We start from the raw sequence: 16546 nt of genomic DNA, 5'->3' as shown, positions 1-16546 counted from the left end.
GCTTTAAGTAACATACACGTTTCAGAATACAGGAAGACTACTTACTCTTTTTCCCATGCCAAGGCTTTCATTAGCTTTCTTGAGTCATTGTAGTAGTTGTTGACAGGAAAAGTAATCACAAGAGCTGTAGCATTATTATAGTTATCATCTATAGAGGGGGAAAAAAAAAATCATTTGGCATTAAGAAGTAGAGCCTATATTCTAGTATAGTAGATACAAGTAAATTTAAAATTAGCATTGTCCAAAGCAATCTCATCCCTACAACTCCATTTAACACCACTGAGTTCTCAAACACTACTGAAATAAGAACAGAAGCTAAGCACTGCAGATTGTATTCAAAAGTAATTTTTGATAATTTACCATGCTCATGACACCAACATTAAATTGTTGCACGGTTAGACAAGGGACTACTATATAACCAGTGCTTATGACTTTCCATCTAATGGGAAATAAGATGTGGTTTACTAAACACTGCCTCTTGCATACTTAGATTTTACTCAAAGCAAGTACAAAACCCCTACAGTTTAATCAATACGTGCTTGCCTTGAAGCACTGTTTTAGATATATCAAACACAAGTGTACTACCAAGTTATGTTTAATTAGATTAATTGCTTGAACAAAATTCTGGCTTCAGAGTAATAATGGAAGAATTTCCTTTGTGAACATCTTAATCTATTTCTAACCGTTTTATCAGATCAGTGACAAAACTATACTAACTCAAAGCAAAATACACATACATCCCACCATGTCAACTTGAGCTACTTCATATTTTTATCTAGTATTCAGAAATTAGGGATCTTTTAGTAGGTCCCAAACATTTACCCTGTTGACCAGTATGTTCTAGTTACAGACTGCTTCCATTTTGCACTTTCTGAGTAGTCTGCCTCCATTCCCAGCACTGGTCTACTGAAAACTTACTTAAAACACCCTTACTTACCAGACGTTGAACAAAACTCCATTTTCTCTGGAGTACATTTAAACATCTGTGTTAAATGAGGATGCACCTTTAGCACCAAAGACATCACACAGGTATGTACTCTCAAGACTTAAGCTGCAATACTGTTTTGTCACCTACCATCATATCCTCCCAACACCAGCCACGGAAATACAGGTCCACCAAATGTTCCTAAGCAGGGATCGTGAAGCATGCTTGTGTCATTCAGTGATGCTGGAGCCCTAAAGAGATCACCAGCAATAATTGTTGACAACTGAGGCACAGCATAAAAAAAGCTAAAAGCTGTTGTGCTATAACTGATAATCAAGATAAAGAGGAGGTAAGACTGCTAATGATACATTGCCTTTGTGCTACATTTGCTTTGAATTTAAATATAGTTTAAAGGCATGTGCCTTATAGCCTCTAAGACAAGGAGTAGCTTCTATCCAACTGAACTATAAACTGAAGTGAAAGCTTAGAAATCATCATATGTTACAGAACTCCTCAGAAGTGTTGAAAACATGTTTAAGGTAAACCAGAGTCAGTGTCTGTACCAAACCAAGTTTAACTGGCAACTCGATTAAAATCCAACTCCTGCTGAAGTACTAAGACACAAACACAAGCAATCTTATACTAACCTGCAGTTCCACATAGTATTGCAAGTTTAAAAAGGGGTAGGAAAATGTTCAAGGGAGCAGTGAGAACTAGCTAGTTTTGTCTGCCAGCAAGACAAAGGCCTAGTTGGTCTACAGTTTGAAAAAACACGTAGTTGTACTGCTTACCGAACACAGTATAGGAAGTGAGTGTGGTAATCAGCATAGACAAAGAACTCATCCCCAATAGTGTGATCTAGGACAGAATGGCTGTTCTGAAAGTAGTTGAGTACGCTCAGTATAGTGCAGTTGTTGTTGTAGGGAGCAAGAGGAGTCAGACAAATGTCTTTCAGCGTTACAGTCTCATTGTCAAAAGAAGCAGTTATGTTGACAATAGCATCCTGCAAATCCAGCACCTTTAAAAAACCAAACCACAGTTTAAGAGCAGCACAAGAAAGCATTTCTCTTGCAAAGTAGGATTTAAGTGCATGCTGTATTCCTGCAAGTTCCCAGAGACAGTGGCACGTGTCAATAGAACCATATCACAAAATATTATTCCTGTGTTCATACTAAGAATACTTACTGGGACTTAGCTTGCAAGTCTCTCTAACAGAAAGGTTTTCAGCAAAAAGTTTTTACAGCAAGGCTGGGATTTTTAATATGAATATCTAGTGAACGTCTCGATAGACACATAACTCTGGAGATGGAAGCCAACTCCATGTGGTTATACCTGTTAGGTATGCTTACATCTCCGCTCTTGGAAAGTTCAAGTTACCTGATGGAGAACGTCTTTGGTAAGTGGAGGCCCAAAAGGTACATCTTCTCCAGATGGGTAAGGTGAATAGGTGTCCGGGCGGCTGTTTGGCGCTTGAATAATGAGTTGTTCAGTACGAAAGAAAGGCCCAAAGTGTGTGTCAAAGTATTCCTTCTCCTTGCGAGCTTGGCTGCTTGGGGCTGACCAGAGATCTACAGGGTTTGTAGTTGCTTTAATATATACAAAGCCTGAGCAGCACATTGCAACGAAGACCACAGAGAAGAGGATAACAGGACGTGGATTTCTGACACAGAAAGCCCCCCATGATGTGAATGTCATCCTCAGGCCATTCTCAAACCTTTCACCAAGCCTTTCACTGCAGGTAATTTTCCCTGCAAGAACAAGTAAACAGTAAGTGTTTGATAAGTCAGTTAAGCAACATTTTGTTGAATCTACTAGGAAAGATGAAATTTTATTCTAGTTGTCTGTAGTAAGCACCAGAAGCTATGTCTGCACTGACAGTCAGACCCTGTGACCAATCCAAGGTCAAGGGGGCAGAAACCAGCTTGTACCTAACACTGCCCCTTCTAATATAAGATTGTCTTTGACAGAAGCAGCAAATAAAGGCAGGAAGCAGCTAAAATATATATATATATTTTTATATATATATAAATAAAAATATATAAATATATAAAAATCAATAAAATGAGCTATCTCAGCTGCTATGCAAGTTAAACTACAATTCTTTCATAGGATGCTTTAAATGGATACATGGATGAGTCAAAACACAACTAAATTAATTTTAGCATTGTGTTGCCCTTCCCATCTCCTGCTACAAAGCCCTCCAGAACTTCCTTGTAGCATAGCTAGATCCATGAACTGTGTACCCAGCAGAATAGGGTTAAGTGCTGCTCGAAAAAAAGAGAGTTACTGGCCAAAAGACTGAAATAAAGCCCTCTAAGAATGCATTATATGGCCTAACAAAGCTAAAATTCCAGAGCCCATCCACAAGAAGGGGATGCACTCAAGTCAGGTTTCTGATAAACCTCTCACTCTTCTCCAAGACATACCGTTGTCGCGGTGGGAATTCACAGAGAAGGCTACATTGCTGTCAATTGGTGTGTACTCTGAGACAAAGTGCCGCCTCCTGCAAGAGAAAAAGCTACGTTAACATTCTTACTCAAAACGACGTCTGTACTGTTTGTACAGAAAGAATGAAGTTCAATGCTACCAGTAAATTTGAAATTTGACTCCTCCAGAATCTACAGACATCATGTTCTCCCTACGCCCACCCACTGAAGAACAGTAATCTCCAGCTTTAGGATGCTTTGGAACAAAATACAGTCATTTCCACTGTCTTAAATGTTTCCAGCTTAGATCAAGCACAGGTTCTTTATGCATATTTAAAAAATCAGTAGCATTAACAGCACAGAGAATCTCTTTAAATTGACCATATAACAGAGAGATAACATTTGTAAGAGATTTTTACATTAGAAATATTCTGCTTTATTAGTCAAAATGCTTAAGTTACACATACTTAGCCTGAAAAAATGAGGAAGAGAGGAAAAAAGGAAAATAAGGTAGTTTCTTCCTGTCCTGAAAACAAGCAAGTTATAGCACAGAACACTTATGATAGAACTAAATTGCTTATATCCATTCCTGATACTCAGAGTAGGAGCTAAGTTCAACAGCATCCTCCTGCTAATCTAACCAGACCTCCAATTATGGCAGGATGTTTTGGGCTACGAACCAGACATCTCAAACACACCTACAATTTCGTGTTGGCCAGTTGTACCCACTAACCTTTTCCACACGGACTTAACTCTTATTATAGAGCAATTTTGGTTTCCTGATCATAGAACCATAGAGTGGTTCGGGGTGCAAACCTTAAAGATCATCAGTTCCAACTCCTCTGCCATGGTCAGGGACACCTTTTACTAGACCAGATTACTCAGTGCCATCCAGCCTGGCCTTGAACACTTTCAGGGATAGGGAGTCCACAGCCTCTCTGGGCAACTTCTTCCACTGCCTCATCACCTTCACAGTAGAGAATCTCTTCTTAATATCTAATCTGCACCTACCCTCCTTCAGCTTAAGGCCACTGCCCCTTTTCTTATCACTCCATGCCCTTGTATAAAGTCCCTCTCCAACTCTCTTGTAGACCCCTTTTAGGTACTGGAAAGCTGCTCTGAGGTATTCCCAGAGCCTTTCCTTCTCCAGGCTGAACAGCCCCAACTCTCTTGGCCTGTCTTCATAGGAGAGGTGTTCCAGACATGAGATCAAGGGTGATACGCTATAGTTACTGGAAGCCCAGCTTCCATTTAATATTTTTCAAAACAGGAGCCTAAGGAAGAGTATTCATGACTTCATTTCCAATACAGCACTGACTGCTTTGTTATGAATATGCATTCCCCAGACTTTTTGCATACTTGCATATGGAAGTTGGAGAACAGTGTATTTGATCCTGTAGCTAGGGATGCTATGGGAGTCGTGAATCCACTAAACCAACTTCTGCATTCACTTTCCACCAGATGGTTTTAGGAGTCAGAACACTCCCTGTAAGTATAAGCATCTGCAACAGAACATAACTTTTTGCTGGCTGGAGTAGTAGAGACAACAAGCAACTGACCTGGGCAAAGAAAGTTTTCAGGGAAAAACAAGTGACTTGCAGAGCTGAGTATTTTGAATGCTTTACCTGTAGCACCAGACTCCAAAAACTAGTGCAAAAAATACTAGTAGAAAGCCCATGTAGGAAATCCACATGATGACATACACAGCATCCAAATCAAACAATAGCCAAGGAGGAGGCAATGGAGGGGGTTGAGGTTTTGGACCACAAACAATTGAACAGTCCTGACAGCTGCATGGTCCTGTTGAATCATCCATGGACTCATTACAGCCTTTGGTAGCATTATTCATAGGATTCATTCCATGGACAGGAACATCTACGACAAACCACAAGTTGCAGAGCCAGTTTACTACCAGGAAAAATTCAGACCTTCACAGTTAAGTGAGTTAACCCTTGGTATGAAAGCCCCTAGCCTCTATACAGAGCAGCATTTCTTGGCCTTACAGATGAAGCCACTGCCTTTTCCATACCAGCTATTTATATATTACTACTAATTAAATGAGTGGTCATGCTTATAACGCTTCAGGGTGTAAAAGTAACAAGCACATACTTCTATCATCCCAGCAATGATCTGTCATCCTCCTTATCTGTTCAGATTGCACAATGTGCAACAATCTTCTTATAAAGAAATCCCAAAGGATCAGGGTACTGCCAATTTCCCAAGTAATACAAGCTAGCCATTCGCCTAAGCTCAGTCCATCACTAGTAAGTTTGAGAGATCTATACAGTAACAAGCTGTATACAAAGAAAGCACCAAGTATGACTTCCAACCAGAAATCAAAAAAAGGTAAGTGGATCTTACATTGCTTTGGAAGCCTCTGACTGCAGACATTCATTGCTGTTTAATAAATTAATATGCTAGCCATAGCACACAGCCTTTGACAGAGGTTTCAAAGGCAAGGACTACTCAGTTTCTTACCTGAAAAGATAGGAATAATGCTGAAAGGAGTTTGTCCATTGTCTTTACTAAACATGTATTCAATCCAGTTGGTTGCATTGCAGTCCTTGACATCCTTCCCACACAGCAACCCCAGTGCTTTAACATTACTTGATGGAGCCTCTACATCTTTGCAGGCATTATACATTGCTAGGAATAAGTGAATGAAGACAGAAGAGTCATTAAACCAACATTATAATTTGAGTGAGCATTCCAAGTATCTCCAATATTACAGACTCACCAAGTTCCAAGAACATACTTACAGCTTTCAAGAGAAAAGGATTCAGTTGTATTTATAGTATTCAAGGTTGCAGTGCTTTGTTACAGCTACCTTGCTCTGAGTAAGCCACCCAAATCTGTATTATCCCAGCACACACTTTTCTGCTTGAGAGGTAACACTACTTTATACTAAGTTATTTGCAGGGAAAGTTATGACCAACATTTAAGGTACTTTTGACTTGTAGGCCATATGACTTTCAGGTGTCTCATAATTTGTATGCTTTTTGCAGTAACCTTTAATCAAAGACTGAATTAATGATTTAAGCTTGTTACAAAATTGAAATACAACCCAAATTTATTGTTCTCTAAAAATATCTTTGATTTTGACAAAGGAATAAAACAGTCCATTTCAAGAGAAGTAAGTGCCTCCTAGAGAGCCCATTGTAGTGAACTGTGTACACTTATTATCATACTTGCCAGACCATTTTAGTATGAGGTAGGCTTCGGACATTGAGTACTTGGCAACAACTTTGTTTTTTCTGACGTTAAAGTCATCATGGTTAACAGCTATTAACCATTTGTAGGGATGTTCAGGCTTTGTTGAGTCTTTAAAAACACTGTTATTAACAGTGTAATGTCCCCTACCTGGGCAGAAGTTTTCAAGGGAACTACTGTTACCTATGCGATGACTCAAACTTGAAAAAAAGACAGATCTTTCTCCCTCCCAATTCTTCTTAAAAAAGCACTGGTCTTGTTACCTTGACAAAGGCCAAGGTAAATTAACATACTCTTTACTCACCATTTGCAAAGCGTTCTCCAATAAAGTACTGCAGCTCTGTAATGCTACTTTTGTTCTCTTTTAAAACTGGATCATAATAAGGTATGGTGCTTGTAACATTCAAAAAGTCAGACTGATTTGGACTGCAAGTCAGTTCACAGAAGAGGTTTATCAAGTTGTAAAAACACGATGGACACCTAGGTAGGAAAGTCAATGAACAGCAATCAGATTAAGAGGTAAAGATGCCATCTATATAGGTCAAGTCAGGTATGCCTTGCAAGAGTAAACATTCTGCTCAGAGTGACGGAACAAAATATTCAAAATTGCAAGTTTTTAAATCAGCAATACAACAGTAGTTGTTGATGCTACAGATAAGCAATTTTAAGCACCATAATTCACCAGCAAAATTCCCTACCTCAAATAGATATAAACAGAATTTCATTAAAAACTTAACTGCTTCTTAGCAGGAGGACTCCTGTTAGAACAGGACCAAACAGTACTTTATGTCACCCTCTTCTGAAGGCTTCGTTAGACACAGAAGCTTGAGACAAACTAAGGGAATGCTTATTCTAACTCAGCTAACTCAATCCAGACTGCAAGTAGTTGTTTCACGACGTTACAGCCTCCTGATATAGATGAGGAAGTCGCTTAAAGAGCATCTCCAATAAGCCTTTAAATGAAATTACCACCTTTCCTACAATCTACTTGAAGAGAAGAGTTTTTATGTGCTTTGTTATTCTATTACAAAACTAGTTACTTCATTAGCATACCTGGAGAGGAACTGTAGAGGCAGCTGCAAGCTATTTTTCAAAGTCTGAAGCTGACGAACATCACAGCAAGTGCTAACATTGCCGAAGAAAAAACCTGGACAGAGTTCCTTAAAAAAAACAATATTGAGATCAGGGGTGAAGGAAGAAAAAGCATATTTAAGATTTCAGAACTTATTATAGTTATTGGTTCTGCTCCAACATACTTCAGAAGACAGTAGCTGTTGCTGTGGGAGATGCATTAAAAAAAAACCAACAGTCTGGCAAAAAAGATTGCTGTTTAGAGACTAGAGAGAACAATCACTTTTTTCACTTCTTTTATTCAAGGCAGCACTTCCTTTTAAAAAGCTCCTTCAGATGATCTTTAGTCACCAGAGTCTATATATAGAATGATAAATGCCATTTGAGAGCCTATTGGTGAGAGGACAACACGTTTATCCAAGTTGAAAGTATTCCTGCAGCTTATCCTCTAGTACTCCTTCCGGACAGTATCAGATTCTAAAGTCTCAGAAGACAAGCCACTAACCACAAAAATCACTGATTACCTGGAAGAGCTATTTCGTGTTCAGTTACAGAAGAGACAAATGCATTTAATACAAGCATAATTGATAGTAACATACAAGAACTGTATCTTAAGGCTTCAGAAACAGTACGTTACAGTAGTTAGCTCACCGACATATTTAATTAAGTCACTCCTGCCACCAGTAAACCCCTCCTTTAATGCCATAGTTACTGCACACTTTATAGCTTTGAACTATCAGATGCCAGAAGGCAAGTCTGGCAATATCATCCTATACTGTGCACCAAATATACAAATTCTTTTGACTGTGGGTTTGTTCATTTTGGCAGCTAAAGCCCAGATAAGGAAATACCATCTCACACTAAGCACAGTTAATTTTGTCCAAATTTGCTCCATTTGAACAAGTGTCAGTTAATGCCTTCCTATTTAAGGAGAGATCAGGAATGATCATCTGATGTAAAACAGTTTAGTCTTGTATTTTAGAGATTAAAAGGGCACAACTACGGAATGTATCATAGTTTGGGAGAGTCTTAAAAAACAATCTGACTGAAGAGTACTCAAACCAGTGAGGAAACTATGCAGACAAGTGGACCAATCCTATATTTACGGTTATGTCTGTAAAAGCTCCTAATCACATGCTATGGAGACTTCTCATATCTCTGAAAAGGAACTGAGGTATATTACCTTCACCCAATTGGAGCTATGAGCCATACATGAGAAATCAGAGATAATCTGTTCGCTTTGTCATCAAGTTAGGATGAGAAAGCTAAAGGGCACAGCACAGGTCCAACAGAAACCAATACAGAATTGTCAAGTGTAGGAGAACTATTTTTTATTAAGCAGCAGACCTCCAAAAGAAGCTCACCTGCATTAAGTCATAGCCATCTTCTGGTAGTGCTATTGGAGGTCCATCATAAGCACAGTTGTATCTCTTGTCTCCGGAAGCAACTCCACATTCTCCATACCAGATACACATTTGTGGACGTACCTAATTAACATGAGATAACTGATTAACTGCAAGGAATAGTTGCCAAATTCCTCAGCTGTTATAGAGTTTATGTGCTACTATTCCAAAAGCCACTTACAACCCAGATTGGATAACTTCCCATCAGCACGCACTACATAAAATGCCCATTAACAAAAGCATGCATTTTTTGACATGGTGCACATCACCACTGATCTTCAGCTCACCTTCCCACCCTTCCCTGCCCAATATAGAAACAGGAAGTGCATTGCCTGTAGTTAAGAAGAAGTATAAGAGTTCCTTAAGAAAAATCTAATTCAATACCTGAAAAGCATCTTCAAGTATATGATGATTTAGAAAATATTTCTTTTCCACACAAAACAACAAAATGATTACTGGGTAAACTGTCATGTGAGGGCACACAGGTCAGCACACATGGAGAGAAATGTATTGCTTATGTGCAATTTCAGTTCCTCCTGCCACCTTCTGATCCTTCTTGCAAACTCATGAGTGACAGAATGAGGAAGTAGCAGTATAAAGAGGATTCTGAAACAGAACTTCATAGCTCTACACTTGCCATATATGTATTGTCACAATCTCAAAGGATACTCTCCATCACCACTTTCAAGCCTAAGCATGCAACATTTAAATGGGCTTACAGTGTTAAGTAAAAGGGAAGAAGCATCAACTCTCATATTTTGATTTAAGAGACTACTGAAAAATTCAGAAATCTGTTATTATGTGCATAAAATAAAGGAAATTGAAAAAGGACAGTGGCACCTTGAAAGCCTTGTATTTTTTGTCAGTGGTACTGACACTGAGACATCTGAAATACTAAGCCAAAATATTTATTCTGAAAATCAAAACACTTAATGCAATAACAAGTTATTTACAGCAAAAGCTTTAAGACAGCTCCAAGGTTTTCCTGTGCACATCGGCTGCAAGCAGATTGCACAAACATTTACTACACTTCTGCCAGCTCTGATCAGAAGTTTGGCTAGTACAGTTTGAGAGATAACTGACCTATTTTTGTCTCCTGAGCAACCTTGACCTAGCATTTGTAGAGACACCATATGCTTACGCTGCAAGGACAGACTGCTGTGCGCTGTGCTTGACCATGAATAATATTGTTTACTGACCAGAGAGGCCCCTGAAAGGCTGTATTCATAATACCCAAGAGCTACCCAGAATTACGATGTCTTCACAACAACCATTTTTGTGCTGAGCAACACTGACAGTTCACCAAAAAAATACATCAGCAACTGGTTGTTTATCAGGGACAATCATGTCATGGCGAGGCTTCGCGAACGAAGATTTGGGAAGGCTCTATCCACATTTGCTACAGGCACGTTGGTGGCTTATGAGGCCAATACGTGACAGACATATCCGATTGCAAAAGGCACAGCAGAAAGACTCCTTAGATGGTGTATTCTGCAATTTACGGTTCTTTCTGCGTTGCCTTTTTTCTTCGAGAGTGATCCTGCGTGTGTTCTCAAAGGAGACAGCTGCGTTATAGATGGTGTGTCTCCAGGCCTCCCAACTGGAGGCCAGAGTAGACCAGTTGTGGTGATCAATATGGCCAAGGCTGAGATGCTGTTTCAGGGAGTCCTTGTATCTTTTCTTCAGGGCTCCTCTCATGCGGCAGCCAGTGGCAAGTTCACCATAGAGCAGGATCTTAGGGAGGCGGTGGTCCTTCATCCTTGAGACATGCCCTGCCCATCGCAGCTGTGTTCTCAGTAACTGGTTGTTTATCAGGGACAATACCCACCACCAATTTACCCAACCCTGTTAGACCTGCTTCCCCTTTAACTTAACCAGGGCAACATGGCTTGCTTCAAAGTCACTCACTACAAGCCAGATCTAAAAGTGAGTTTACATACCACTCTAGATCACTACTTCATTTGTCTACTCTAGCACTTACAGCTAAACCCGTAACCAGCTGCTAAGATACAACACGGAAAACACCACCTTCAGATTGCACTTATAAACACTGAATGTTTAACACCAGTATGAATCGAAAACATTAGATTTCCATAACTTGGAGAACATTTATCAAAACTACATCATAAATTTGTTCATGCTTCAAATAAATTCACACTTTTTTGATGCAAAGTCACCATCTTCAACTCTGCTTCCTCGCATCTGTTTACCTCAGTTTGAATAGCAAACAGTCTACTAGTAGGGAAAGATTGTTTAGTGTTTTCATGTACCAGTGTCACAACTGAATTATCTCTTCAGGAGAAAGCACAGATTCATTACTATTCTTACAAAATGACAACGAATTTGGAGCTGCTTAGTACTGCCCATGAGAAAAGAATTAGGTATTTCTTCAGTATCAGACTGGTTTTGATGTTTAGTCTAGAATGGTTTGTAATCATCCTTTCTAAAACACACTTTCAATAAGTCTTATCTAACACTTCTTATGTTTTAAACCCCACAAATTCATCAACCTACTCTTTACAGAAAGACTTTGTTTCTTCCAGAGTAGAAAGCGTGGGAAACCTGGTAATGCAGTCAACAGTTACAAAAACCTTATCAGCGCACTTCTTGCAAAGAAAAACTTCAGTAAATTTCAGCTACCACATCAGTCTGACTGATAGTTCTATTGTTTTAAAAACGTTGTCTGTATTTCAAGGCAACAATTCCTTGGTTACAACTACAGAGATACAAAATAAAATACAACCTCTATTATGTCTATAAATTTACCTGCAAGGCTTTCTGCCATCATTTGCAGGACAGAACATAAAGCATCTTACTTGCACATAACATTTGATCACATACCAAAAAGCATTCAGCTAAACATGCAAGAAAAATAAAGCAAGATGATGTTCAGCCTAGCATTAGTTTACATTTGAATTTGGATAAAGACTCATATCATATTACTGAAGTTCCACAGCAATAACACCTACAGTGGAAAATCCAACATGTTTGCCACTCGAGCTTTCAGCCTGTTTAAGAAAAGCCGAACATATCAGCGACTTTAAACTACTTAGAAGAGCACCTAGACCTAGAATTGCAAGTATGAATACTCTATTTCAATATTAACACCAAGAATGTAATTTCAGAGACAGTCTAAGGTTTTACGCTTATGCCATAACCTAGCAGGATTTAACTAATGAAAGTATAAATTTGTTCCCTGAACCAGTTAGTTTTGGTGATCCTTGATTTACAGTGGTTGAACCAGGTCAATGAGATCAAATCATTGTAAGTCAACAGCCTAAAGTCACCAACATAGCTCTTGAACACTAACAAGACAATAGCCTGCTCATCATTGAGTCAGCCACAAAATATGGGAGAGGGCTGGTCTCCCAGGGTTGAGACAGTATTCAGGGTTACACGAAGTAACTAATTAACTACTCCATTACCACAGATAAGATAGAGCTGGAAATTCTCCCTCCCAAAAAACCCTCTAGTAAAAGCTAGATTAAGTTAAAGAGCAAGACAAGCACTTTGCTTTTTCCATTCTCTCAGAAGAACACTCCTATACTGGTAGGATGAGACAGGGATGAGTAAGTGTGGTTGTAAATAAGTCATAGTTAACAAAGCTGCTGCTTGCAGAGTCAGACTTTCAAGTCACTTAATACTCGGACGAGCAATCATCTTTCTTAAATGGGTAAAAGCCTAGCCCCAAAATTAGCAGATGTTGAAACCAACTGCCTTCTAAAAAAGGCAAAATATCCATAAGTCTAACACAGGGCTCAGTTCATAGGTTCAAGTTTTTTATGTGTGTGAGGTTTGGGTTTTTTTGGAGGGTTCTTTAGTTTGGTTTTTGGTTTTTCTTTGGTTTTGTTTTGTTTTTAAGATCACATAACTAAGCACTCCGTATATTAAAATGGGACTTTCCTAAGTACTTCATAAAGCAACAGTAACATAACCTTAGATTAAGGTTGTTCCCTCCTGCCTCCAGCATATCTTAGAAACCATTTGGCAGTACCCTCAGTACCTCCCCAGAGTTCAGAAAACTGTATTCCTATTTCTGGTAAACTTGGTCTGTTTGAAGAGAAATTTCACCTCAGGTCAAAGCTTCGGGAGCCCTAATAAAGAATCTGCACATGAGCAAGTATGGGCATTCTACAAAGGCTCCGTTAGAGCTTTCTGGTTCCCAGGCATTATCATTTATTTGTAATAAAACTAGCGTTCCAACAGATCATAAACACATTTACTTCAGCCCGTGTTTCTTCAACTGCACGTTGAAACAAACTGATAATCTTCAATGCTTCCAGCAACATGTGCCGTCACCAACAATGAATACATAGCTGTTAAGCGGACAAAGAACAATGATGATGTTATATGCAGAAACAGCAGTTATTTGTAGTCTTGCAAATACCAAATGACAAGCGAACACTGTTTGGCTCTTCAAATTAAGATTACTAATGTATGGAAAAGGCAACAGCCTCAGATACAGCTGTTTCCCCTCCTTTCATCTAGGATGATGCATCTGGAATCCTGCAGGGCAAAGAGATCAATCCAGGAAGGAGCATACTCTTGCCCTCCACTCCCTTAATATCTGCTATTGCCCACTAGGTTGAGAGTTCTAGGGAACTACACCACCACCCTCAATAAATGGCAAGTCTGGTTTATGGAAACAGGTCATCAGGTCAAGTTCAAAGATCTGCCCTAGAAGTTGCATATGACCTGACAGCCCTCCCTATAAGGGAAGGAGGTCCATGGACTAAAGGAAACTTTACAGGTTTAATTCTTACTCTTACTTTATCTCTTTCAATAACTTATTCAGAGGCAGCCAATTCAGAGACACACTTTATCTGTCAACCTCCTCTTGTTCCTTTGCACCTAAGTAAGGGACTGGTCCCTTTCAGACAGAAAAAGTATTAGCTACTCCTAAGTAGGCAAAGCAACCCACAGTTATGGGATTACCCAAGCATATTTGAGACATCACAGTAAAATCAAGGTCAAGTAGCAAAAGGAAGTTGCAATAGTTCAATATCTGTGGGAACGAGCTGGTGTTAGCTGACAAGGAGTTACTGGGAAAACACACACTGCATGCATGATCAGAAACTGCAGGGCCCCTAACCAGCAGCTGTCTGCACCTAAGTCCATCTACACCAAAATACCTCTGATGTCCTGCAAGGAAATAATAATACTGCACAACACTTGGATTATTTTGTCTACTGCCCAGCAAAGTACTAGTAAGTTCTACCAGTCACTCCCTTCAGTCATCTCTCCCCTTCTAAGAGAGCTTCCTCACTTTCCATCCAGAAAGACTGAAAAAGTCATTCCTGATTTTCCAGGAAGTAATTTAGGTAAAGTTGTTACTGCCTTGTTCTGAAGATACACCATCATGCCTGCCAAGAAAACTGCTCCACACAGACATTCAGAACTTCACGTCCAAGGTCAGGTAACACCACACTGCAGGCCACTTGGCAAGAGCAGCACCTGTCATTAACATTTTCCCATAGGATTTCAGAAACTCAAATATATCATACAGTTTGGAATCCCAGTTGCTGGTAGGAAACCTGTGTCCAACCTTGATTAGCCATAACTGAACAGCTTGTGTTTTAGGATAATTACACAAGGATCAATTGCAACAGCAGCCATTAAGCACATAAATACCATCCAGTACATCAGGATCTTTATAAGATAACACAAACTAGTAATGGGATGGCTGGCACAAATCTTATACCATGCACTGTTCAGAGTGACAGATGCACCTTACACAGGCTGAACGCTTCAAGTCCATTGTGAATGTGTATGTAATGGATGACGAAGGATTGCAAACTGAAGTGCTACTCTAGTCCACTGGCTTCTTTAAAAAAGAAGAAACATGACATATAGCACTTGAATTTATATGCACCACAACTGAAAGCACAAACCCATTACACTACCAGTATACTTGAGGGAGAAAACAGGTTCGCCTTCACAAAGCTTTTCTCCTGCAAGCATCTATATGGGCTCAGTCTAACTGAAGGACCAGCTTGTCCTTGAAAAGTATCAAGGTCCTCTTTGTGGAGTGTTAGTCATAAATAAGAGTTAACAGAAAAAAAACCCAAAACACCCAATTCCACCTTCTTACAGTACAAAATTGAAACCTGCGTGGCTAAAGTAATTCTGCAATATTTACTTCTAAGAACCACAAAGCCACATCCTCTACAAGGATTCCCCTAAATCTTAGGAGAACTTGTTTCAAGCTCCTCTAGCTCAGTATCCTTCTGATACATAAATGAAAGCATGTTGTAATTTCTTTACCAGCCTAGGACACACCTCATTGCCATAGGATCATATCTCCCTCCAAAAAACTACATAAAAGGACATTGGTAAGGAGTGAAGTAAATTACTTACCCACCTGGAGATCATGAGTCATTACTAACAATCACCTTCTCCAGTGGTAATAGAAGAATGGATTCCTAGTTTTATCTTTAAGCTCTTCAAGAGGTTTTTTGAAGAGGATATGAAAACAGAAGAACCTCAGCACACACACAAGGTGACAAACTCGTGAGTTTAAAAAGGGCTAGTCATAACTTGACCTAGAAAGTATGTTTCCAACTTAGGCAGAGAGGGAAAAAAACCAACACAACCACTAAGGCTTAGAAGACACTCCTTGTTTCTCCAGAGGAATGTGGAGTATCCCGCTCCTATCTTGCGCCACAGCATAACAAAACATGACTGGGAAGAGAGAAGTGAAGGTTTTACAGTATTTTTTCCTAAAGTATCAAGAAATCCAACTTATTTTAGCCCTTAATTTTAAGGAAACACGCAGTCTTAATACTGGCACATCAATAGATAGCAGCTCACTCCGCACAGACTATCACTCCCAGGAAGCTGTCACCCAGCATAAGCAACACCCCGAGCAAAACAAACCAGACACCCAGGACATCTGCAAGCCTCTCCGGAGCATGTGACTGCGCGGCCACTCACATGCACCGGGCATTGCATAACCGGGGCACGCCACGGGAGCGCGGCACCCCGGGGGCAGCCGCCGGCTGCGATCGCGGGGCACGGGGGCCGGGCAGGAGCTGAAGTTCGCCGGTGCTCCCCGGCGGGCCTGCCGCGCCACCGGCTGTCACCCCGCCTGCCACCCGGAGAGCACGGCGGGACGAGGAGGGGGCACCTCGGTACCACGCTTCAGCTGGGCTGCGCCCCGAGCCCAGCGGCCTAACCCGGGACAACGCCGCCCTCACCCAGCCCCACCATCCGGGAGAGCCGTAGCTCCCTCCGCCCCAGGCACCACCCGCGGGGTCCTGCTCCCTCTCCTCCCTACGGTGCCAGGAGGCCCCGCATACCCTACCCCACGGCGACCTCCCCGTGAGGGACTCACCCGCACGGGCAACAGCAGCAGCAGGAGGAGGAGGAGGAGAAGGAGCAGGCCGAGGCCGCCCCGCCCGGGGCTGCCGTGCAAGGTCCCCATGGTTGGAGCGCAGGGGGCCGGCGGGGGGCTCTCGGCAGCAGCACCGAGCGGCGGCGAAGGGGAGGCGGCAGGAGGAGGTGGACAGGCA

At 40.8% G+C, this 16546-nt stretch overlaps 1 protein-coding gene across 1 annotated transcript in view; it reads right to left on the bottom strand.

The window, feature by feature from the left end:
* NPC1 (NPC intracellular cholesterol transporter 1) overlaps nucleotides 1-16546 on the bottom strand; it is a 27727-nt gene extending 11181 nt beyond the window's left edge. The window contains exons 1-11 of the mRNA XM_017832025.1: nucleotides 16369-16546; nucleotides 8997-9119; nucleotides 7615-7721; nucleotides 6866-7041; nucleotides 5830-5997; nucleotides 4977-5226; nucleotides 3352-3428; nucleotides 2303-2673; nucleotides 1717-1943; nucleotides 1076-1176; nucleotides 46-148 (exon numbers count right to left, since the gene is read on the bottom strand). Of these exons, the coding sequence (XP_017687514.1) occupies nucleotides 46-148; nucleotides 1076-1176; nucleotides 1717-1943; nucleotides 2303-2673; nucleotides 3352-3428; nucleotides 4977-5226; nucleotides 5830-5997; nucleotides 6866-7041; nucleotides 7615-7721; nucleotides 8997-9119; nucleotides 16369-16458 (1793 nt within the window). The 5' untranslated portion in view covers nucleotides 16459-16546. The remainder of the gene's footprint in view (nucleotides 1-45; nucleotides 149-1075; nucleotides 1177-1716; nucleotides 1944-2302; nucleotides 2674-3351; nucleotides 3429-4976; nucleotides 5227-5829; nucleotides 5998-6865; nucleotides 7042-7614; nucleotides 7722-8996; nucleotides 9120-16368) is intronic.

This window comes from Lepidothrix coronata, unplaced genomic scaffold (genome assembly GCF_001604755.1).
Source record: "Lepidothrix coronata isolate B3197 unplaced genomic scaffold, Lepidothrix_coronata-1.0 Scaffold6, whole genome shotgun sequence".
In the NCBI taxonomy this organism is placed as follows: domain Eukaryota; kingdom Metazoa; phylum Chordata; class Aves; order Passeriformes; family Pipridae; genus Lepidothrix; species Lepidothrix coronata.
The sequence above is the reverse complement of the archived record's forward strand: the minus strand, read 5'-3'. Positions and strand labels throughout refer to the sequence as shown.